Raw genomic sequence first — 25,619 nt, forward strand, 5'->3', positions numbered from 1 at the left:
TAGCGTAGAGTGTGACTGTGTCTATTGGCTTTTTTCCCTTATTCCCAGCTTCTCGTATCATGGCTATGGAGGGCTGGGGACTGGATGGGAGATTAGAACTTGACAACAGAGGGAGACAGGATTGAAATATGGGAAACTGGTATTTGTAGCCTCATAGATCAGTCTTGGTGGCTTAAATCTGGCCTAGTCATTTCCCAGCATGGTTAGCAACAAATAAAGTCTGATGTTTTTTTTTTAACCTGTCTCTCCATTTTGCTTTCTGAAGCCAGCCCTGGCTTTTCCCCTCTTTAGACCTTTGTCCCATTTACTCAGCACTCTGATGCTATTCAAATTCCTCAGTTTATTGTCATCTTCAAACTGTCTCTAACCTGCCCCCAGCATTTCTCTGTTCTCTAATTGGGAGATTGTATAAAGATATTCTTAGTGGTTATCACCCTTTCTGGGCCCCTTTACAATAACCTGTACCTCCCAAATATATGTACTCTATCCCCAGGCCTGTCATATTTTTATTAACCTATGTTGCAGTTGCCAGATTAATTTGTTGGTATCTACCTGTAGACTCTAGGTTTTATGATGTCAGGGAATTTGTTTTTTATTGTCAATGTTGACTCTCTAGTAGCGTAATATCATGTCTGGCACATAGTAGATCCTCAATAAATGAAGAGTACGTGAATAAAATTCATGTGTGAATGAAAACACGGGCCATTCCTTCTCTGTGCATAGACTTTGCTACTATTATTTTCCAAATCTCATTCCTTGGATGGAATTTTACCATCCAGACCATTCATTAAAAACAAACAAACAAACAAACAAAACCTCAAGGGGGTGGCATCTCATTTGGAATGGGAACATGGATTAGCATAGTGACTTTCAAATTTTTGCAAGAAAAATTAGTACTCATTGAATACTGAGGAACTTCTTGACACATGAAATTACTTTTGCCTGCAAGATTAATTCCATAGAAGTTCATTAACCTATTGAAATATTTGTTTGTTTGTTTTAATGGACCCCCTGGTTTCTTCTGTTGGGAAGTATAGCTGATCAGCTTCCTAGATGGGCGTCTGTAGGTTTTAATGCCATGGATAGGTTTGAAGGTGTCAAGTTCTTATGTAATAATTTTTGCTGCCCCATTTATTAACAGACAATCCATGTCATCTAAGTTATATTAAATAATTTTGTTCTGAAACACTTTCATTTATAGAACTCCTCAGAGCCAATTGTCAAATTCCAATTCATACATTAGAACTACTCAGAACCCAAGGTTTGTAATAGACGACGAGTCATCTACAAAGCTAAACTCTATTAGAGAGATGGGGAGGGGAAGTGGGGGCAGGGGGAGAGGGGAGAGAGAGAGAGAGAGAGAGAGAGAGAGAGAGAGAGAGAGAGAGAGAGACAGAGACAGAGAGAGACAGAGAGAGAGACAGAGAGAGACAAAGAGAGAGACAGAGAGAGAGAGACAGAGAGAGAGAAACAGAGAGATAGACAGAGAGACAGAGAGAGAGAGAGACAGAGAGAGAGAGACAGAGAGAGACAGAGAGAGAGAGAATGGGGTAGAGACACAACATCCATCAGTATGCCAGACACATAGTAACGTGGTAGATGTTTGTTTTTCCCACACCCCTTAACTTTAGATGTGGAGTGGATTTCTTAAGACTGTGACAAATGGTTAGTCTGGCACACGTTCAGCGTTTAAGTAAATATTTCCTTCCTTCCTTCCTATTTTTTATCTTGCTACTCGAGCATATATGAATGTAAATTTACTCAAATATAATAATATGTTAATAACATATTTATTAATTGTATGCATTTTAGGTGCCAGGAAAATATCTCGAGCCTCATACTGTCACTTCAGGACTGAGCCTGTCCTGAAACACACATAATTCATTAGATGGCTAACCAGACTCCCCTTCCCCTCACACAGTTGTTTCTGATGTAGCTCCTTTCTTCTATGCACTCTATTAATTCCTATGTATTTGTATAGAGAAAGATTTTGTTAGTAGAAAGGAAGGAATGTTTTCTTCTATTTGCATATCTTTTCTGTATCATATCTACGGTTTGAAGGATTTTTATTTTTATACTCATGGGTTTGCATTGTGTAGTAAGAATCATATAATTATATAAGTTTATATGTTTTGTATGTTAACGTGTTGTGAAACTGATAAAATAAATGATTTAATATGAAAATATGCATTATAATGTTTTATTGATGAACTTTCTAAGAAACAGGGATGGGAATCCCAGAAACCTTAGTTATTTTTGAGACATTATTTCGTGTTCTTTATTGAATATGTGACTCCTCTCTGAAACCAGTATTAAAGGGATGTTTACCAGAAGTATCTGACTTTAATCCGAGTTCTGATAATGAGATTCAATTTTATGTGGTATTCTTTTGAAGAACTCTTCTTTAATAGTATTCATTTTGAAGCATTCTTTTGGTGTGTTTGACCATATTGTTTCAATAATGGCATCGCTAATGTTTTGAGAACTATTTGTGTCTTCACCAGCCTTGAATCTGGTAGACAATCGACAGGAAGGTTATTTTATTACACTGTGATTCTCTCCATGCTGGGATTAAGAGGGTCGATTTATTTTTCAACCCTACTCCATTATTTGTTGCAGCGGCTGGTAAACATTATAAATGGATATCACAATTGGATTTTGAATCAATAACTTCAGACACCGCACCATATATTTTAATGAGAAGCTGCATTTTCCTTACAATGGTCACATAATGCTGTTAGTTTCTTGATGATATATTAGGGTTAGAAAAGGTAACTATAAGCACACAAAGTACTGTGAGGTCTTCAAATGCCGTTATAGTTTATTCTTGTGAAAGTCTTGCCAAGGTCAACCACAATTCTTTTTTGCTATGTTTTGTTACTCTGGGCCACTCTACAATGATTTTGAAATCATATATGATAGTTGCTCTGAATTTAATACTTATTTGAATACCTCAGTTTGCTTTTAAGAGAAAGTTGTATTGATGTATCTGCGATGAACCTAACCTCTTATTGACTATATGGCTTATTTCAAAGATAAGCAAAGAGCCCTCTGATGTGTAAGTATAGTGGACTAGAATAAGTAAATTCAAATCTCTGTGGGCTTGTCTGTTTTCAGTAGGAATAGAAAGGATTTGTGTTGTACTTCATATGCTGTCTTCTCACCTGAGAATATTGGGTGTTTACTAGCCAATTCAAAAGTACGTTTGTTATCTCATTAATGAAATATTTAGGCCAGATTTTGGAAATAATCTACATTTCACTAGAATATCCTTCCTTAACATTTACCTTTTAATATCTTTCCTAAGGATTGCATGTGTGGATTATGACTATCAGAATTAATTCTGATTTGCTCATTTTATTCCTGTATACAAATAGTGTTTTTATTTTTACCTTGCTTCAGGGGTATAAAAGTTGGTGGTCACCTTTAACAATAGACAAATTCTTCACTTTTCAAATTAATACACAAAAGCAGCCACAATTATGTTGACACTAGAGTCAGTTTCTTTGTTTTTCCAGAACTCCGTCACTGATTGTAGCATTTCATTCTAGGCGTGGCTTTTTCTTTCCAGTACAATACTGCCATGCTGCCAAGCATCGACCTCGTAAGCAATGCATTAGCCACGGCCAACGTGTATAACAGAGCTGGGGGCTGTAGAACTACGGGTGAAAATATTATCATCTGCTGCACAAGATCACTGCAGTCTTTCTGTTTAGATTTGACCCCAAATGACCATTTGGGATGTTCAGGATAGTACACAAATCTATAACAACCATTTTCTTCAAAAACACTTCTACTTAGGGCGGCCGGATGGCTCAGTTGGTTACAGTGCGAGCTCTTAACAACAACGTTGCCGGTTCAATTCCCTCATGGGATGGTGGGCTGTGTCCCCTGCAACTAAGATTGAAAACGGCGACTGGACTTGGAGGTGAGCTACGCCCTCCACAAATAGATTGAAGGACAGTGACTTGAAGCTAATGGGCCCTGGAGAAACATACTGTCCCCAAATATTCCCCAATAAAAACAAACAAACAAACAAACAAAAACACTTCTACTTATTTGTTCTCATTTGTTTTGGAAGTTAAAGAAAAAAGAGAAAGAAAATGAAGGAGATTGGATAAAAAAAAAATGTAGTCACAATATAATCACGAGTCACTATTCCCCATCTTGTAGAATGTCAACATTGGGATGAAGCCCAACCTGCCATTTCATGGGGACATATACAAGGAGAATATTTTTTCTGATATTTGTGATAAGTGGGTAGACGTTTTATTGGAATTTTCCCTTTCTTTGGCAAATATTAATATATATTTTTAAACCATTAGTTGTTTTTTGTTTGCTTCATTGGTTACTGACCTATCATTTCTGGTTTTTTGTGTAAAAGGCTAATCTATGGAATTGTAAGGTTTTCCTTCATAATTGTTGGAAGATCTCACGGGAGTTGATAGTGTAAGTTGGTTCTCCTCATAAAATATATAAACATTTTGTCAATGCCAGATTATCTTCTTGAATTTAACATCTTATATTTCTTGGGTGATCAATCTTTCTGTGTTTAAACTAGGGGAAACATAGTTATCCATGTTTTTATGCCTAGAAAAAGTTTATGGTAAGTAGACATGCTTCTTAATTTAGTGTCTAACGGTGGTATTAGGCTAGTTTCTACATATGTCATGTACAATAAATAATACATTTCAATAACAAATTTGAATTAAATCCTATATCAGCATGTTGTGATAAGTAAAACATTTTAGACCAAGATTAAAATCTGTGATTTTCTGAGTATTACCATTCTTTGAAATTATGGATTGAAGCTGAGACTCTACTAAGTAACATTGTTAAAACGTATTTATGAAAGCAGTGTTACATAACCAGACTGTAATCCAGTAGAATATGAGCCCCTTACTGGTGAGGAATTTGTCCTGTTCACTTCTGTTTCTGCAGTGACTAATAGCCATACAGTAAATATTTACTGAATGTAAACAAAATGCAGTTAAATGTATAGGCTAAGGAATTATAATATAAAGCTAATACCAATCTAGTTTTACTTAACACTTTTTATCTAATTAGAATAAAAATTTAAGAACTAAAATCAGCATCAAAAGACTGATGTATGTGCCATAAATATATTTCTTTTTTTCTATGCAAAATGATCTGCATGTGACTGGCAGCATAGTATTGTTTGGCTTTGCTGACAATTACACATTTTACTTCATATTGTTTTTATGCATTTCAACTGGACATACTAATTTCAGAAAATTTGAATTTTATTTTGCACCATAAATTAAAAAATATGTAATGTAAAAAAATGTATATTTTTGTGAAAAAAAAAATGTTTTTTCCATGCAAGATGAGGGGATCATTTGGCATTCACAGAGTTATAAACATTAGAGTTTTATTTGTTTCAGGTAACGTTTGTGGTGACATCCATATGGTATCACCAAATTGTCAGTTAGATGCTTTGAGTACTTTAACCTATGCTTAGTTGACTTTATGTAAGATTTAGAGGGTAACACAGGAAACATGAGTTGCCATTCTTGTTATTCAAGTGACTGTCTTTTCTTATTTAGTGACAATTCAGATTACAGTTTAATGAAGTAAGTATGATCGTATTTTGCTTTGACCATTTGTATTTATTTGTCTGTAAAAAAATACTTCATTTCAGCACTCACTATGTCTATTCAGAGTGCTATTTGCTACAATTTTTTTCTAAGGAAAATATAGCTTGAAATGGATTCTCAACTATATTATATGTTTGTTATAGTTCTTCATGCAGATAGGTTTAAAAGAAACATGAAAGATACCCGAGAAAGTTCTTGCTGACCTATACAATACCTGCATCTTAATAGGTCATATTTCAACTTCTATATTTTTGACAAATAGCTTGGCTCTAAAAAGCTCTGTCCGTGGTGCTGAAACCTTTCCTGATATATGAGCGTGTCTTGCTGATAAATTCTAATGTCAGCCAGTGTATGATAGTGATTCATCAGGTTGTAAAACTTGTGTTTGGGAAACACATTGAATTAGCAAGTCTCATATTTTGGTTGTGTTAAATTAACACAGTTTTTTCCTTCATTTTAAAGAGTGCATCACAATTACCTTCCGGATTGTCAGAAACATCTAAGATTTAATTAGCAACTGTCACTGCTATCACAAAAGCAAATGTCGAGCATTGACAAATACCTGGATATGACTGCAGTGTTGGGAACGTACACAGGCCAGTGACGTGCTGATACTATGCAGCAAGCCACTGTCAAAAAAGTGAAACACTTGCTTATGAACAAGCACAACCCCAATTAACATGGAAACCTTGTAGCTTTGTAGAGGTGAGCGATTTGACTATAAAAAGTGTGGCTTTTTATCTTAGATGATTTTTTATTGTTTTAGGATATTTCCCTTATACACAAATGGGTTTTTGTTTGTAAATATGACTAACACCCTAAAAGATCTTGGCTGTTTTTTTCCAGGTAACATCCTTACATTTGCTATATAAGATTCTACATTGTTATGAATGTTCTGGGCATTTCAATTCAATGATTCTCAACTTTTTAAAGCTGAGTTTTTTAGGTTCCTGAACTATAGTCATAGAGAACTGCACTTACATTTTTTTCTTTTACTCTAAATTTGTCTGCATTTTTCCTTTCATTAGCAAAACTGTCTTCTTAAATTTCTATTGAACTCTGGAATTATCTGACTCTTGCCATTTTTATAGTGGGGTGCAGTAAAGAAAAGGGGAAATTTCATAAAATTGAACCTATGAAATTCTTCTACTGTAAAGTAAAATTCTAAAATTTTTGTCTTGGAAAATCCTAGTCTTCTAAAATTCTAAATTCTATTGTTATCCTGGGGAAAAGGACCATCCACTTTGATCATAACAGAATTCAAGTCAGCATCAACTAGGTTCGTTGCTATTCAGGTATATAAACCAGCTTCTTGTAGAGTCATGTAGAAGATATTGTTTCATTGCTATGTTTGCAACACAGCAAGTTATGAGGTTATTTGTTTGTTATTGCAGGGGAGCTCATTAAGTATTTTAGAATCACAGGGAGATTTGAAAATTACACCTAGATCATAAGTCCTGCCGAGGTTTGGCAACATTTCCTGCAAAGCAAGCATCTTAAAATTGAGTTACTACTAATTATTAAAATAAGACTTTCAGTTCCTCAGACACTGGGTTTACATTATGTGAACCTAATAATTAAATCCAGTCCAAGAGCTTGTTGTTAAGAAAAGAAAATCTTTAAGTGAATACATGATTTCCTAGAGGATTTGTTTCTGTCACTAGTTAAAGGGTTAAATACAATGTCATGATTGCCCTTCAGTAAAAATGTCACAGAACCCAGTAAAGGTGTCTTCACATTCCAAATTTCATTATAGAAAAACACTTTTTAAAAATGTTGTCATTGAAATGATATCTGGTCAGATGATATTTCCCAGAAATTATTCTTTATTTAGAAACAAAAACAAGGCAAAAGCAATTGGTTTTAATCCAAAATGTATTTTTCCTTATAAAAGAGGCCCACATACTCACTGTGTCTACTCTACAGAATGTGTCCGATTGTTATACCACGTGTCAATTCAAGTTTATCTGGTCACTGCAAAAACTCGTGGCTAATATGTGTGATACAACACAGTAGGAGGTATTGCTCAGTTCAACTACTCTTATATACTTAAAAAAAATACAGAAATGTTTTCGTCCACTTTAACTGTAGTCCAGACATAAAATTTACATGAAAGTTCTAGAAAATGGAATTATTTTATTTGGTTGCCACAGTACCCTTTGAAGCCAGTTAATTAAAATGCCGAACTTGTACATATATCCATTGGTCAGGAGCAGCATTGGTGAAGCTTACACTTCTTTCTAGAAAGTAATATTTCTCCGCCTTTTTTTTTTTCCCAAGCACAACTACAGTCATGAGCTTTTCTTTGAAGGAGGTTTAGTTGTTTGTTTTTAGGATGTGTTTGTTGGCACACCGATAACCGTCGCTTTCACTTCCAATGCGGAACCCTTTTCTCTGCCTGCATCCCAGAGGTCAATCAGAGGAGGGTAGAGTTCACTGAATGCAAAGCTTGGTTTCTGTAAGTAATTCCTCACATATCTGTGTCCACCATGACCACTCATGTGTTGAGGGAGACAGCTGAGAAGACATATCACACCGCTAATCCCCAGGAGGCCCCCAAGGCACGCCATCAATGTGGTGGTGTTACTCTTCCCATCGTCTTTTCCATCAGGGTCCAAACCTTTCGTGGTGACATTAACACATTGTTTTCTGGTCTTCTGATAGATGGTGGGGATATCAATACAAATGTTATACTCAGTGGACGGGTTCAGATGAGTAAGGTTATACACCTTGACATCCGATGGGATTCGAGCACTTTGGGCGGCGTGGGAATTTCCCGTTTTGACAAAGGCTGTCCACTTCACACTGGATTTGAGAATCTTAGAACTTGCTTTCCAAGACACCAGAACGGAATTGGCCTGGACGTCTTTTATTTTAATATTCAAAGATCCATTGTTATCCTGGAGAAAAGAACCATCCACTTTGACCATGACAGACTTCAAGTCAGCCCCCACCAAGTTAGTTGCTATACAAGTATATAATCCCCCTTCGGTTGGGGTGATGCCACGTATGTCTAGCGTGCCTTCAGCGTGGACATAGAACTTGTCTGTCAGAGTGTCAGGCAAGAGTTTTTGTCCAGAAGGTGTTATCCAGTAGATTTCGGGCTGTGGCTCTGCAGTAGCTCTGCAGTGCAAGGAAACATAGCTCCCGGCTTCCAAATCCACGTCCGAAGGCAAGCTCTCAGGAGCTATCAGCGGGAGGCAGATTTCCATCATGTCCCTGAAATGCACCTGCCGCACATTTTGCCCTTGGAATTCAGGCGGGTCCACACAAAATAGCGACTCTGGCTCCATAAACCGAATGTTGGTCTGGTTCATGTTCATCCAGCGGATGACGCAGTCACAGCGGATGGGGTTGCTGTGGATGCTGATCTCCCTGAGGCTGGGCAGGGCCGCGACAGTGCCGCGGTACAGGGCGCTGAGCGCGTTGCTGTGCAGCATGAGCGATTCGAGCTTGGGGAGCCTGAAAAACGCACTGGGGTGGATGTAAGACAACCGGGGGTTGTTAGTCGCTTCGATTTTTCTTAAATCTGGCAAGTTATCCACGGCGAGACTGTCGATGGAGATCAGCTCAGGCATGTTATTTATCCCCAACTCTTTTAAGTGTAGCATGTTGCTAAAGTCACCCCGCCGGATTCTGTGAATGGGGTTTTTATTGAGATCCAAAAATTTGAGGTTTACAACTTTTTGAAGAGCAGTGTGGGGCACTTTCATAAGCCGGTTGTCATAAAAAGAGATGCTTTCTAAGTTGTCCAGTCCAACCAAGGCATTATCGGGTATTTCCGTGAGGTTTATACCAGCGATAACCAGGCTTCGGAGATTGATAAGCGGCTTAAAGTTCATGTCTTTGATTCTGATGATTGGATTTTCCCCAATCATCAGAATCTCCAGATTGGGAAGAGCATCAAACCACTTACTGTTGATCATCTGCAATCTATTTGAGTTGAGATGGAGGCGAAGAAGATTCTGTAGGCCAATGAAGGCTCCCGGTGAAATGGCCGCAAGCAAGTTGTGATTAATGTAGAGCTCTTGTAAGTTGCTCAGTCCAGACAGACATTTTTCAGGCAGCTCAGTGAGTCTGTTTTCCTCCAGGTACACAGAAAGGAGCTGAGGCATCTGTTTTACATTAATATTGGTGACTGAAGATAAATTGTTTTGTGATAAGTCCAGGCCAGTGAGGTTCACTGGTAAGTCTATGGAGTGTTCAATTTTTGCAATATTGTTCGTCTGTAGGAGCAGAATCTGTGTGTCAGCAGGCAGTCTGGCTGGGAAATGTGAAAGACCTAAATCATTACAATCCACTGTAGGTGCTTCCATATAAATGGACCGGGGTGTAAACCAAGGCCTAATTTCACACGTACATAATGGTGGGCAATCCGCTCTTTTATCCACAGCTTGTACGAGTGCAGTGATCACTAGGCCAAGTAGCACATGAATCCGGAGTGGCATGTCCTTCATCTTAGCTTTCTTCTTCAGAAATTGAATGGGCCCTTCAGGATTCCACAGTCCCCGTGAGGGAGTTCAGTAAGAGCTGACTGACGAGGAAAATGGTTGCATTTGTCAAATGACGAATGCCATAGAACCGCAAAGTTTTTCTTCATGGAAATAAGTGCCAGTGCCCCAGTTGCGTTGTCCAGAGACGTCATGCATGTTGGAAAAAAGGAGGTCACTGTCTCCTTTACAGAACACTGATACACATTCTGAAGACGGAGTGTGTATAGATGGTAATCGGAAATTGAGCAATTCATTTATTTCAGAGTGTAATAGTCACATCCCATGCTAGTTCAGTACTTGCAGGAATAGTAGCATGATGCTAACTATAATGAAATAAACTATAAAAGGAAGAAAGAGAAAAATAATTAGTCCAAAGGAAAAAATACCATAATTAATATCCATTAACTAATTACGATGATCTCATATATAATATTCTTAATGTTTACAGTCAATTCAGTATGATTTGTGACCTCAGGGTTGTCAAGACTGTCTTTGATAGTTATTGGATGGGCTGAGAAATGGAAACATTAGAAGGCTAAAATTACATTAAACATAATGAATATGCTTCTAGAATTTTCCTGTTATTTCAAATTTTTACTTTATACCTTGTAATTTTGTTTATTATATTTGTCATTCCCTTTGACAATTAGTTATAGGGGGAAAAAGGAAAACATTTCCATGGTGATGGCTTTTTTCCCCTCTTAGAGAAGCAAAATTAAAAGGTTATAAGTAAATAATACCATTTTGTTACCATCAAATGAGTTAGCCGGTAGTTTCCCAGGTTCCCAGGAGACCACTACAAAATGAACTAGAAGTAGTGGTATTTAGTGTTTTTGTTCATACTTCTCTCCGTAGTAGTCTCCTTTGTATAAAGTGACTTGAATTTTGCCGCATTTGGAAGGGATTAATTCTAACTTGCCACAGACGTACCTGTATGTTGTCATTCTTAACTGAAATTCAGATTAATGCTTGACTGTTTTATTTTTCCCTGAAAATAACTTACATTCTATTAGTCACTGGCAGTGAAAAAGTAAATTTACTACAGCAGTAACACAGGCACTTAGATATTCCTTCTTTTAAATGAATACTGATGTTTTTATCACATGAAAATAAGCAATCCAAAACCAAGTTGCAGTTTTAATATGTGCTGCATTTGACGATACCTGACTACGTTTAGTAATACGCTCTGTCAGCTGGACTGCTGGCGAGCTCTGCCTGCAAGGGTGGGGGGCGGCTGGCCCCAGCTGGACTATTCATCCGGGGCTTTGTGCCCCAGTGCTAATGGTCTGCAGAAGAATCGGACTGTCAGTCCTGCTCTTTCTTTCATCTCTGCCCAGCAGTGATGTCCTGATGGAATTATGACTGACTAAAATCATAGTGACAGAGAGAAATATATCTGGACATGTGGTGTCTATGAAGAGATAGAAACTTATTTTAGTAAAAAAGAAATTCCTTGTTTTTCAAAATTGTAAAACATTTACAATTCAAAGTCTCACCTACTTTTCCTCTTATCGTTTATTATAAGAGATGCGATTTTACCTAAAAACCAGACCATGAAGCTCAGCTGATGACTTAGTTATCTTGAGTTAAAAGTGTCTCTGCTTTGCTTTTTTCATGACTTCATCTGTTTGCTTATCTATTGTTGTTTTTTAACTGGACTTTTCAGCTGTTACTCCTAATCTGTTTAAAGTAGACTCTAAGTCCCTTGAGGAAAGAAATCTAATACAGCTCCTTCGTCCCTGAAGATGCTTTATAACCCTTAGCCCACAGAGCCCCCCACTATCTGGGGTTCCTCTTCTCTTTCTCTCTGTGTCTCTTCATCTTCTGCCATCCTATTGCTCGCAACCTTCCCTCTGCTGGTAAGAGCCCTGGGTCCCTCGTCCTCTTGTCTCTGCCTGGAATGCCAGTTTCTTTAAGTTAACTTGCTATTTTTTCAAACCCTGGTTCAAGCATCACCTCCCTGGGAAGCCTTCTGTACACACACCCCACCCCAACGTCACCCCGGGTGTAGTTAGTGCAGTCCATGGTGGTCCCATGGCTCCAGCACACACCTCTGCCAGAATATTTACCTGGTTTCCTCCCTCACCAGGCACTCACCTCCCTGAGAGCCTGATACCTGCCTGAGTATGCGTACCTGGCTTCTGGGCAAGGTAATTACAATATAGTAGCTCCTCAAGAATGTTTTGAAGGAAGCAATAAATGGATTATGTTAATTAATAAATGTATATGTTCATCTTTCCTACATATCATTTGGGCAATTCAATCTGTTTAATTTCCTAATTTCAAGATGTAGCTGTTTTAACTTGCATAAATCTACTTACACCGAAGGTGTGTTGTCTAATTTACTAATATCTAAAGATTAAATTTGAGTATAATATATAATATAAAGGAACATTAGACTTAAAAAAAAAGTTGATCTAATATTGTATCTGTAGTTTATTCCTTAATTTGTTCAGTCAACATTTAATGAGCACCTTCTATGTCCCAGTTATTGGGTAAATAGCGGGAGGATAAAAAGCTGCCTTAGACATGGTCTCTGCCCTTTTCAGTAAGTTTTCAGTCTGGAGGGGGGACACAAGTACACAGATGGTTCCAGTTCTGTGTCAGAACTGACATGGGTGCACGCACATAGGAGTGACACCTGAATAAAACTAAACCAGAAGTCTATTGCCTCTTTAGCCCCAACAAGAAGAAAAAAACATTGATACAAAGCACAGATCACATTTCTGCATGTTCCCATAAGTTCCTCAGTGGAGAACTGAGAAATCCAGCATGTGCAGGAAGCAGTTGGGTCCACTTTGTCCAGCAGCTAATAGAGTTGCTTCTAGCCTCCTCTACGTTTAGTAGAGGGTGAGAAATGTTCATGGTGAGACTTTCCTTTGTAGTGGGGATGGGGGTGGTGGTTAACCTAATAACACCACTTTGTATTCTGAAATTATTCTTGTGTTTTCTTACATTTATATCTACATCTGATTAGATACTGTTTTCTGACCTCACTTCATCACTGATAGAGCCACATGCCAGAGACTACCACATTTGAACTACATTTATTCTGGAAGCTTTTGAAAATAGCGTTCTCATAGCAGTGAACAAATTCAAATGGTATTCCTGCAGGTCTGTAGGAAGAAATTGTCAGCATGGTCAGCACAAGAGAGGATATGGAAATTGTGCCTTTCTTTATTGTAATATTGATTTCTTTCTCGTGTCTTTGGAACTGATTACGATGCCTCCACTAATGGCTGATTTGGCATGGATTGTTTGAGGCTAGGAAGGCAGTAACAGTATCTTACATCTTAGCGCTTTACGGGTTTCAAAGCCCTTTCTTGTTCACTGTTTATTTTATGTTAATAATGACTTAGTGAGAAGGGGTGGGAAGGTACTTTAGTCCCTGTTTTTGAGATAAGGATCTTGAGACCCATCTGCCTGAAGTCACACAGCTGATAAATGATGGGGTGGGATTCAAATCCATATCTTGTCTTTCGGACTGCAGCTCTTTCTAGAACCCACATTGCATGCATATGTAGAGAAGAGACGAAACACTTTTAACAAAAATGGGGTGGTGTAGTGATTTCACTTCTGAGCGGTGCTGGCATTTCCTTGGTCTTCAGCTTTTCAAGTTTAGAAAATAAATGTGATCAGCCTACTAGTAGTGACTAGCGTGCACTTCACACTAAGCAAACCCAGAAGGGACAAAACCAAAATGCCAACACACTGCAGTAGCAAGAGATGTGAGTGGCAAGAGCTGAATCCGCTGGTCAGTGCTTTTGCTCAGTTTAAAGCAATGTCCTCGGACGTAGACATTAGGAATGTACAGTTTGCTTGTGAATTTAGACTCTGAGGCAGGGAGGTCGGGTTAGAGTTCTTCATGATCATAGTCATCAGAAATGAGAGCCTGAGATACCTGCTGAAGTAAAGAGCAAACTGTCACAGGAACTGGACCTCTTGAGTCCCATGGTCCTCGGCATGACCTGAGTCCCCAGGCCCCTGTGATGGGACGTTTTCCCTGAACTCTTTCTTGGTCACCCCTCATCAGTGTCCTAGTCATTTAGTTACATGGCTTTTTTCCCCTTACTGGACATGAAATTAGTAGACGTTACATTATTAGATTATTACTAGACATTAGGTTATTACCTTACTACCAAGACATGTGGTTATTAGATTGTTGTTCCCTGACTAGATTATGAGATTTTTATAATTAGGGACTGTGTTCAACTCACTTTTGATTTGATTATATTTGTACATTGCTTGGTTGATGAGTTGCTAGCCCAGTACCTCCAGGGTACAGGTCATTAAACAAATGTTTGCTAAATGGTGACTCACAAATGTGTCTTTTTATAACTTGTGTTTGATGACAGAGTATGGAATAGTGATTAAAATGACTTTTCCTTCTTAAATAACTGACAATAAAGAACAATCAGAAACAAGAAAAAAATATATGCCCCAGATTTTTACAGAGTTTTTTTTCTTACTGTCTGATGGTTAAAAATAGAAATATTATTGTTGTGCTGCAACGTTGTCCACTGGCAAAACAGAAAATGGTTCACTTTCTAGGCAGCAAGTTAAAAACACAGCTGTTCTTTAGATCTACATTTTAGCTGCACCACTGCAAAATGGTTTTTGCTCTTGGCCATTTTGGGATTTGGGCTCAATAATTATAATGATGGTATTGATTTTAGAAGGACAGATTTTCATTTGGTTTTTTATATACATCTGTATAAAATTTTTTTCAAATATAAAAATAATTATATTGTTAAAAAATAAGTTGACCAGCTTAATCTCATTTTATTTTATTTATTTTGTGAGGGGGAAGAGAGTAAAGGGGGTCAAATATATGGCTAATCGTATTTTAACTTTTAGAGAATTTTAATGCCCTAAACTCTGTCACTTTTATTCTCTCTGCCCCTGCCCCCAACTTTCGCTCTCCCATTTTCCTTTCAAAATACTTTGAAAAAAAATAACTCTTCAAAAAATAAAAAACAAACCCAAAAACAAGCTGTTAGAAAACTTGAATTGCATAATCATTGATACACTTATATAATTTCCCATACTCCATCAATTTGCTGGGAGTTTTTTTCTTTGTAAAATAAGAGTAGGAAAATTATACTTCAAAAAATCAATAGTTCAACTTGGGTTTTAAAGGTTTTAGGAGTGTTTCTTGGGACGGTGGTCTGGAGCCTAGCATAGGGGTTGGAACATACTAAGCCTTCAATAAACATTATATTTTGGATGTGTGGGTGGGTGGATATAAAGTAGGTAACATGTAGGTAAAACTTCTTGCTTTTCTTCCTTAAAATGTGATAACCAAGCCATACACAAGTAAATGTTACTAACAGTAGATACAATTTCATTAAACGATCCCTCGTTAGGGTGAATATTCATGCATGTGGTCTTAGGCACTGAGAACCAACTCATAATTAACTTCTGTTCTTTTTAGTTGTTTCATGTAAAACTATTTTAGAAGGTATTTTTATACCTTCTTTTAGTTTTAAAAGCAACAGAATCTTTCTGCTATTAAAGCAAAATTAATTATAATTGAATATTATTAAAGTTCAGAAAATAATGTTAATGAAATATCACCAGAAATTAAAACTGACATCCCAATGAAATGTATTATACATGGGCTCTTTTTAAATGATTTGATTGAATGACTCATACAAGTTCAAAGTCAGTCCTTATTAGACTTATCACTCTCTGCTCTTTCATTCTTCCATCCAATCTTTCAATAAATATTTGCTGAGAGCCTATGTATCAGTCACTGTGCTTTCATTTCTAATCTCTTTATTCCACAAGATTGAAAGATTAAAATTATTTTTCATCAACAGTATAATTTGGCAGTTAAGGCTTTTTTCAAAATGGGTTGATTCAGAAACATTTTTTATTTTTATTTTTAAGTTTATAAAGTATTTTAAGATGTGGAAGTTTCTTAATACAAATGTCCATTCGTGCTTTCTGAATTGTTTTCACAGTATCTTTAATTTTTCTAATTGGCTCTCCCATGTAGATTTTGCCTGAAGGAGAGTCAAGGACCTAAAATATTTTATGTTTTAATTTATATGTATAATATATGTATAATTATACTCTGGCCAGAAGCATGAAACTTGCAGTTTAGGCCATTAAAGGAAAGTGATTTTGAGAATTCTCGTATCTTATGATATTTTTAAAATCTGTGAACACTCGTTGTAACTTGAGATTTCTTGAATCTAAAAACAGAAATTGTTTCTGGATATAATTATATGTAGAAGCTTAGGGCAAAAGCTACTTTTTTCTTTGGTAAAGAGCTCTTCATTTTTTAGCTTCCATGTTTTTTCATCATTTATGAAACGTGGAGTTGAATACCTACTTTTTGGCAGGCACGGTTGTAGACACTGGAAAGTCAGCAGCAAATGAGATGAAACGTCTACTTGCCAAGTTCTCAGGTAATGAAGGAGTGATTAGCAGAGTGTGAGGCCCAGTAACAACCAGTATGAGCCCAGGAGGGAACACATAGTTCCATCCATCAGAAGCAATCTGAATGCCCTGTGCTCTTTTATGAGCCTCATACAAAATCAACTGCAGTCTATGGGGAAACATATGCGTAGGAAGATTTAAAACTCTGCCATCTCTCGGATGAATTTTTCAATGCTAAAGCTTAAGAACAAAGTGCGGCTTCTTCCCTGTGCCCCATGATGTGTTTTATAAAGACCACAGAGTCTGAAGAAGAGAAACATTTGATACTTAAGTTCAAAAATTGGTGGAGATAGGACGTTGCCATGACCACACTGAAGCCGTGTTTCCTTTTCTTCTGTAGCTAATTGCTAGCTAAGTGCATTTGTATGAAGAACTTAAATCACATTCCCCCAAGATCTGACTTTATATTCTTTTATTGTAAGATTCGATCTTTCTTCAATTCTAATTGAAGGTTCCACATCCCCAAGGCATTGTTGAGTTATACTAAATGCCTTCCTCTAAGCAGCTATTCTTCTTTCCTTGGGAAATATTTATTTTCCAGTTTTTCAAAACAAATTAACTGTTTGAATTTGTACGTCAACTCTTAGGAAGTGGATCAGGGTAACTATGTAGAATAATGAATGTTGTCTGAAAATATTCATCTGTTAATAAAGAATTGGTAAAGGGGGAGAAATTTTGCTTTTCGGTATGAAACGTGGGTTAGGTTTACCAGATGGTTTTGTAGTTGCGGGCAGGACACCTCCCATTCTTGTAACTCAGGTTAATGAACTTTAAACTTCAGAAATTGGTTATATGATTGTTAAGGTTCCTTCCCATTCTAAACTTATACGATAGTACCCTGTAAACATTAAAGGTTTGTAAAAATGTGTCTAAAAAATGCCTGTGGGTAAACTGTCTTCTCTGATTGTAACCTTTGTATTTAATTGATCACGTTTATATTCAGTACTCTAGTCCTATGTCATGAACACATTAGGGTCAGTGAATTTTAGTCCTTATGGGGCTTTTAAATGCTATCAGATTAATTACCCGCCGTTATTTCTATTTCATTTTATATTTATATCTACATAGTAGTAAATGAAGAAGAGAGTTACTTCAGTTATCAAATTAAGGCAAACTAACCACTAGATAAGTAAATTGCCTAGATTAGGTCCCTTGATCGAATAAATGAAGCAAATATGAGTTGTCGGTAACTATTAATATTGATGTGAACAATATATCTATTATGATTTTTTGTTAAATTGAAAGATATGGATTTTTGGTAATATTCAAGTTCAAGCCACCTGAATAAATTTGGTATCATATAAAAATAGCATATTTTTAGTGACATCAAAATTTTTAGCTGGAAATGGGCATACAGATCCATTGGTTCTCAACCTCATTTCAATTGTGAAACCCTTTGTTCAGATAAAGTCCTAGCAGGATTCACAATAAGTCAAACAGAGGAAGGATCTTTTCTGGTCAGCATAGGAGGTGGGGTGGTGCAGGAGAGTGAGGTATCTGGAAAGATCTAGATGGTACCCAGCTTAGCCTTTCTACACATAGCATCTGATCCTGAAGGGCTCCAAAGACCTCAGTTTCTGAACCAACCTTATGCTCCAATCCTCTCTTAGAAATAAGGTATCAGAGGCCTCATACAAAGTGACACACTCTGAAAGAGTGTTGAAAATTCGGAGAAACCTTAGGCCTTCTTTCTAATGCGTATTTCCCCACTGTCATCTCAGTCTATAGGCCTTTCACGGTTTGATCTATTTCCCTTGACTTTGACTGAATTCAGATTGGCCTCTCTCCTTTCAAGGTGTGGTGTGATAGCACTCAGTGTCCATGGTGGGTACTCGCTGCCTAAGGGATGGGGCAGGGAGGAAGGACATGCACTGGAGGAGGAGGGGTGTGGAAGGAGCAATTAATGACACATCAACGGCAAACATGTCCCATGGACCACTGGTCCTACGCCTGACATGAATTCTCACAGGTGATCCTCACATCAGCTCTTTTTGTAGACGCTATCATTGTCCTTACTTTTCATAGGAAGCCAACGAGGTTAAGTGACTTGCCAGTTCACTCTCCCTCAGGTTCAAATCTTCATTGTGCCTCTAAAGCCCAGTCTTAACCACTGTTAGTTAAACAAGGAGGCCATTACACTGAGGTGGCTCTAATGTCAAGGCATCCTTCATAGGGAAACCAAAAATCTAAGCCTGTACGTGTCTCAAGGTTACGAAATTAAAACCACAGGACAACTAGACACAATAGGCCTGCTAGGCTTTAAGCTACAGCCAATCAATAATTCCCTTTCTTTGCTTCCACACTTTATAAAAGTCTCTCCCTGAACTCTTGTCAGTGGAGCCTCCTAACCACTTCTGGTTTGGCTCTGCCCTATTCGAATCAACTTTTGCTCAAAGTAACACTTAAATATTTAGTATCTCTCAGTTTATCTTTTACTACTACTAAGCTCTACTTCCTCTCAGATGTTTATTAACATAGTACCTCTCATCTTACTTTCTTTTCAGAAAGGTATTCCCTCCACCTGCATGGATACACTGGCTTTTTGTTGTTTGTTTCTCCTCTGATAGAGGAGTTTTACTCAGCTGACATTTAGAAGGCAGGTGAATATTGCAGAAGGGGAGCTAGAATAAGAAAACCTGCTTTCTAGGCCAAGTTTGCTGGTTGATTCAGATAAATCATATTGCTCTCTGAGTCTCAGATCCCCATAAAATGTGGGATTTGGACAACATTTTCATTACTGTTTACACATTGATTATTAACATCCTAAAAAATCCCATAGAGATTTCTTATCAAGTCACCATTATAAAGAAGTCTGTTTATTAGAGCAAAGTTATTTTTGTTATTGTGCAATATTTCTGCCTCAAATGTATGTAATGTATATCCAGGTATTGAATGGATACCATCTTTGAGGATGATTTCCTTAGATTCTGATATTGTCAGATTCTCAAATCAGATATTTTGAGATTCTCAAACTGGCTAAGAATCTCTCTTACAATTATGATAAGTACAGTTATAGATAAAGAAGGAAAAAAAAAGAGGGATAGTTTGATGTTATTTTGTGTCCTTTTCAAGTTCAAGACTTTATATTTAAACACAGAGAATGTTAGTGAAGATAATAAACAAGTCATGTCCTCTTTCCATCTCGCATGAAATTACGCTCAGCTAACTTCCCTAGATTAAAATGTGGGCCTTGCAATGAATTTCTTTTAGGGAAAGTAGGAATAACTTAAATAGCACAATTCTTTTATCTGCTGAGTTTTAAATATAATTTGGGCAGATTTTGAGGGAGTCTTAGACTTTTTTATCTCTTCTATTGTTGTCAGAATTTAAGTCTTGTACTATATGTGGGGAGATCCATAGGGATAAAGTAAAATAGGATCAGGATTGTTTCTTTAAAAAATAATTTCAACTGTGGCACCCAAACCATCATATGTGTGGATGTCATGAGTTATAGCAGAGCTCCATACAGGAGGGGAAATTTGCAGCGCAGAAATTTATCCTTTATAATTTTTTTTTTAGAGTATGAGTAATAAAATCTGAGTCTTAGGAATGCTTCATATCTGTGTAGTGATTTCTGTATCCTCATGAAATACCAGCTTGTCGTGATATTGCCATTTCTCATTATGAAAAGAATTCTGACTTATATTTATTTTTCATTCTCATTTTTGCTCAGCTGAATACTTCATTAATAGCATTATATGTGAAGATGATTTTTGTACATGATTAACAAAACAAGTGCTGTTTCTAAGGCCGAACTTGTCTCTTTATGCTTGTATTTCTTCACTGCATGTATTGGGGAACTCTAATTTATAATACAGCCTAACAGGATTCCATTCAATATTGTGTGAGAGTCTGTGGATTTTGATTGATCTGCCTTTTTAACTTGCTTTTTATCGTTCCCTTGTTATTTAGCATTTATGTCATCCCAAGTAGAGGTGTCGGTGGGGGCAAAGCACTCATTTATGCATTTCCTTAACAGTCACTCATCTTAGATTGAAGTATAATCATCTTATTTTCCAACTTGGGAAACAGAATAATGGAAAACTTGCTTCAGGTCATCGTTGCACTTGAACTCTCTATTTCACTGGCTAACAGCACTTCAGCAGCAGGGCACTGGGAAAGCACTCAGACCCAAGAGCTAAGAGGTGACCTTGTGACCTTCAGTGACTTCATTTATAAAACAAGAGGTCCCTTCCAGCTCTATAAGTACATATTGTTTATAATAACCTTAAACAAACAAGCTCAAAACTGCTTCAATATACTTCCTTGTACAGATACAGAATTCACACAGAAATTTCATGATATTTTCATGTTTACATCATGTGTGTCAAACTATGGCAGATAGACGGGTGCTAATTTTACTTGGATCAGAAGTAAAACTCTATGGAAGGGTTCTTAGGACTCGTATAAATTCATAGATAATATGAGACTTTTTTAAAACTTCTACATCAAGAAAAACTCATGTATATTAAGAAGAAAAATAATTATTCTCTTGGCAAAAAGTGTGTGTGCTTGCACACATGTGCGTTTCTATACTGAGATCTGTCAGTTCTGTTTGGAAAATCCTCCATGTCCTTGACTAAACTTGTGTACCAAAGTTTCCTATTTTGTTCCAATTTTTATTCCTATTTGTAGATGTTTTGGGTAATTGGTTTAGTTAGGCATCAATTTCTATTAAAAAAAATTCACATGAGTGAAGACGAGTCTTCCTATATAGGCTCCCCTTTTCCCCTTGATACTTTTGATTTCTACCAACTCATTCTTACTGTCCAGTTCCACTTTAGTTGGGAAGCTAGTACAGTGGAATGCTTTGTAAATGATGCCATCCTTTTATCTTCAGACGCACTTCCAGCTACATTTGGAGGTCGTTTCTCTAGTGAACTCCCTGAATGAAGGACAGGAGAAATACTTATGTGAAGCCTTGCAGTGGAAATGCGTGTCTCACATAGATCTTCTTTCAATTATCCTGCAGTTCAGATGAAAGCTCTTGGGGTAATTATCCAGATAATTCAAGCAATTTTAAAAATCATTTTCTTCTTCATCAGAAGACAGCCAAGTCCCCTAACCTAAGTCTTTGAAGTCTCCATTCTTTGAGTCACCTGAAGATTGTCCATCTCCTGGTGTAGTTAAAAGAAACTAACGGTGATCCCAAGAACGGATCTTGAGTTGATTCTATGTAGGTTCACATCTGTTGCCTTTTGCCTTCTGGTCTCACAAACACTGTTCTCCCTGGGGTTTTATACATGGGAGGGTGTGACAGCCAGAGACACCCCCAAAACCCAAATCCGTTTGTGCTGTATTGGCTGTAAAAATAAATGCTTTTATACCAATCTCAGGAGGGATAGTTTTTGTAGCAGAGATTTGCTATAAGAGGATGGCAGCAAAAAAAATTGTTATCACATATTTATTTTTCAATGAACTCAGTTTGGCAGAACTGAAAGTCATTGGTTTATAAAGAAGATAAGGAATCCCGTGGACAAGAGTTCACGGATGTAACTATAGATCGAAAATGAAGAATATTTTGGCAGCAATATTATTACAGAAATTTCACATTTACATTTCAGAGAAGAATATTCTTCTCACAAGAACTCAGAGTCGATGGTCTCTGGGTAGTTCAGTTTCTCTTCTGCACATAATACAATATTGATTTTCATGCTATTTAACAGAGCAGTATGGATGTCAGTGTTTTTTACCAAGAATCATGGAAATAAAAGAAGTTTTGAAAGGAACTGAGGTAAAATGAGCTCCTAGGGTCACAGACTGGATGAATACACTGTAGCACCATATTCTGGGTGTGCCCTGCTCAGCACGTGCCCGCCACGAGTTCCGTGTGAGGCCTTTCTGTTACTGTACCTGAGGCAGCTGATAACACTGCCATGGTCCAGATCATTAGCTCCTGATAACGAAGGAGCTAATGGTTGGTGGAATGGTTCACCCATTTTCATTTGGACAGTGCGCCGGATTTCCCTGGTGCTGTGTGGTTTCCCCATATATACTTGACAATCTGCTTAGAATAAGGTTTCTGTCTTTGTTTCCAGGGACAGCTAAAAATATTTTAAAAACAGAACAACAGCAGAAACTCCACTGAAGGCTTGGAAAAAACCCTCCTGAATTATGGTTTTGAGTTTCAAAAGTAATCATCTAAACGAGCCTGGAGGCAGGTTTCATGCCTGTGTGCACATCTGTGCATCTTTCAGTAAAGAAACTCCTTCCTGGACAGGTCGTGGCTCTTTTTCTAACATGGTGGTGACAGTGATTAATGAGACCTGACATGGTGGCACCTTGAAGAAGTGACGGTGTGGCTTCTTGGAGCACCAGAGGTCATGGAAGCTTTATTATTTATTTCACATGTGGAAATAAAAGGCACTACATGCATGTTAAAGCTTTGGGTTTCCTTCCTCCTGTCACCTAACTTCCCAGGAGCTCCACGCCAGCTCTTTACTGGGGGTTAATTCTGTAGGACTGCCTCATATAGACAACTTTGTGAGATCTGGTGCCTAAGCCCCCCTTGGAATCATTTAAAATTATTACTGACACAGCAGACATGATTTGATTCACATTATACTTGCTCATAATGGGCTTTGTGATGAATGCTACTTTAGTACGTTTCCGGTGATACTTGACCGCTAGACCATCTAGGAATTAGGCTGCCTCCACCTAATGACAATTTAGGGAAAATGAGATTCCCCAAAACAGCGGCATGAAGAAGGAAATATGTATTGCCTTTATGTGGTGAATAGAAAGGACCAAAGTTAAAGGAAGAAGAAGAAAAAAGACTAAATGGCCATTTCTTTGAAATAGAAGTAGTATAGTATAGTTTGTGACGCCCACCAAATTTTCATTTTGTATTAATGGGCAAAACAGGCCCTGGCTAACTGCTTTTACAACACCTACCGTGTGAAGAACTTGGCCATCATGCCCACTTCAGCATCTTTTTGCACATGGCTGGAGGACCAGTCATGGAGAGGAAGTTCTATACTAATGGGGAGAAAGGATTCTTTCAAAAGAAGGTTGTAAATTTATAGCCACTTTACACTTAGAAGCCTGGTATTCATTTAATATATGAATTAAGTGAAAATTAGGTGACAAATCACCTGTTGGGATGAATTTTTCAGTAGATAAACTCTCTGAACAGTTTAGCAATGGGTTTCAAACTATGAGTTTAAGCTAAGGAAAACAATTGGTTTTACATTACTGTAGAACTGCTTCACAGGGTAGGGTTTGATATGTTTTTTTAAATTTTGGTTACTGGATTTGAGTCATGAGAAGAAATTTTTCCTTTCACATAGTCGCATGATTCAAAGTCTAGGACCCTTTGACTTTGATCTGAGACGTTCACCTAAATTTACTATTCGATGTTCTCCAAACAAAATTATGTTCTGAGGTTAAGTTCTTCAGTTTATCATTAATTTCTGTTGTAGGAATGTTACATATTGCTAGTTAAGAATTATTCAACATCCATTTCATATTATGGAGAAACTTTCTTTGAAGCTTGAAAGTTGTATTTTACCCTGATACTTTTCATATTATATTTATATTTTACATATTTAATTCAAGTACAATCATGTAGTAAAATTTAGATTAAATCACTGTGGAGTTGAAGTTCAAGATGTAAATTGCAAATATCATAAAACATTTTTCTGATTTCTGTTCATTGTTATTCATGATACTGGTTAGTAAGATATAAGTGATTATTCCTGGTTCTGTGTAGGGTTTTTTGGAAGGTATAGTTTTGTTTCAGTGAATGAATGCTATCCTTAGTGTATGAGAATAGTAATTAGACTGTCAGAATCATGAAAAATATGGAGACGAAAAATTCTAGTTTTGAGGTTTTCTTTAAAAACTGATTCCTATCCATTGTGTGGAACAACACAGATTAGAAAAAATAATGTCATGTTCTCTATTGTAGACTTAATTCCAATATCCATAGACAGATACTTTGAGGCTTTACTTATCCTTGCATATTTTACTCCAATCCCAACCTTAAAAATTCTCTAGGGTCCTGGTCATTTCTATTAATTTCCTCTTTTCTGTCATGTAACAATAGCAACAGACAACAAAAGCAACGAAAGTGATAGCCGACATGAAGTGCTATGTTGTGAACATTCTGTTAAATTTTCATACGTGTCCTTATTTGATTCCCACAGTCATCCTGTAGGCATGGCTGATATACCCACTTCACAGGTGATAAGGCGAGGCTCAGAGAGATTTAATGATCGCTGAAAGTGAGAGGCCTGCTAAGTGATGGCTACTGAGCTGGGTTCCAGATGTCTTACTCCATCATGGGTCACCTGTCTGTTAGGTGTGCTGCGGACAGCTTTGTGTGATACGTTGGTACTTAACTGCCCCCCTTGCTGGTTGTTAATTAAGAACCTTCAGGCCCTCACCAATGGTTTGTTCACATCATAAGCATACACAGGGCTGAATAACATTAAATGATACTTCTTTTTTTAAACTTAATTAAGACATTAGCGTTAATGGCTCATCCCATGGAGTGCAACAGACATGTTAAATTATTCAAATTATTGTATTGAAATTATTTTAGACATTTGTTCTTTAATTTGGCTTTTAATTTTCCTGCTGGATGATACCGTTCTTATAGATCACCTTACCAAAAGTACCACCTCAAGTCACCGTTCCTGTTTTGTTTTCCTTGAATAGCATCCCAGACTACCAGAAATGACGTATTTACTTTTTGTTTATGGCTTCCTCCCGCCATTTCCATTAGAATGCTAACTTTATTAAAGCAGTTTTCTGTTTTGTCCACGGCTGTGTGTGCAATGCCTCGCTAGAATAGTGCCTGGCTAGTTAAAGGAATATCAACTGAGTGAATGAACGACAGAATGAACACCAATTGTTTTTAGTTATGAATTTGCAAAATATCGCTATAAAAATATTTACTGTATGAGACAGTCATCCGTGACCTTGGTTTTGCTAATGAATGCTGAGTTCCTGACAACAGTTTATATGAGTGGAATACTGACTGATAATATAAAATTGGCAAACTGAGAATGTGTGTGTGTGTGTGTGTGTGTGTGTATGTGTTTAATTTGGGTGACTA

General features: G+C 37.2%; 2 protein-coding genes across 3 annotated transcripts in view; one reads left to right on the forward strand and one right to left on the reverse strand.

Moving 5' to 3' along the window:
• The window catches only part of IMMP2L (inner mitochondrial membrane peptidase subunit 2), a 691,614-nt gene that overhangs the window by 327,124 nt on the left and 338,871 nt on the right, over positions 1 to 25,619 (forward strand). The window lies entirely within an intron of this gene.
• The window catches only part of LRRN3 (leucine rich repeat neuronal 3), a 36,113-nt gene continuing 17,915 nt past the window's right edge, over positions 7,422 to 25,619 (reverse strand). Inside the window, exon 2 of the mRNA XM_019726339.3 lies at positions 7,422 to 10,449. Within this exon, the coding sequence (XP_019581898.3) occupies positions 7,949 to 10,075 (2,127 nt within the window). The 5' untranslated portion in view covers positions 10,076 to 10,449 and the 3' untranslated portion in view covers positions 7,422 to 7,948. The remainder of the gene's footprint in view (positions 10,450 to 25,619) is intronic.

The sequence above is a fragment of the Rhinolophus sinicus genome, chromosome 4, assembly GCF_057876585.1.
Source record: "Rhinolophus sinicus isolate RSI-liver-muscle chromosome 4, RSI-T2T, whole genome shotgun sequence".
Taxonomy (NCBI): Eukaryota; Metazoa; Chordata; class Mammalia; order Chiroptera; family Rhinolophidae; genus Rhinolophus; species Rhinolophus sinicus.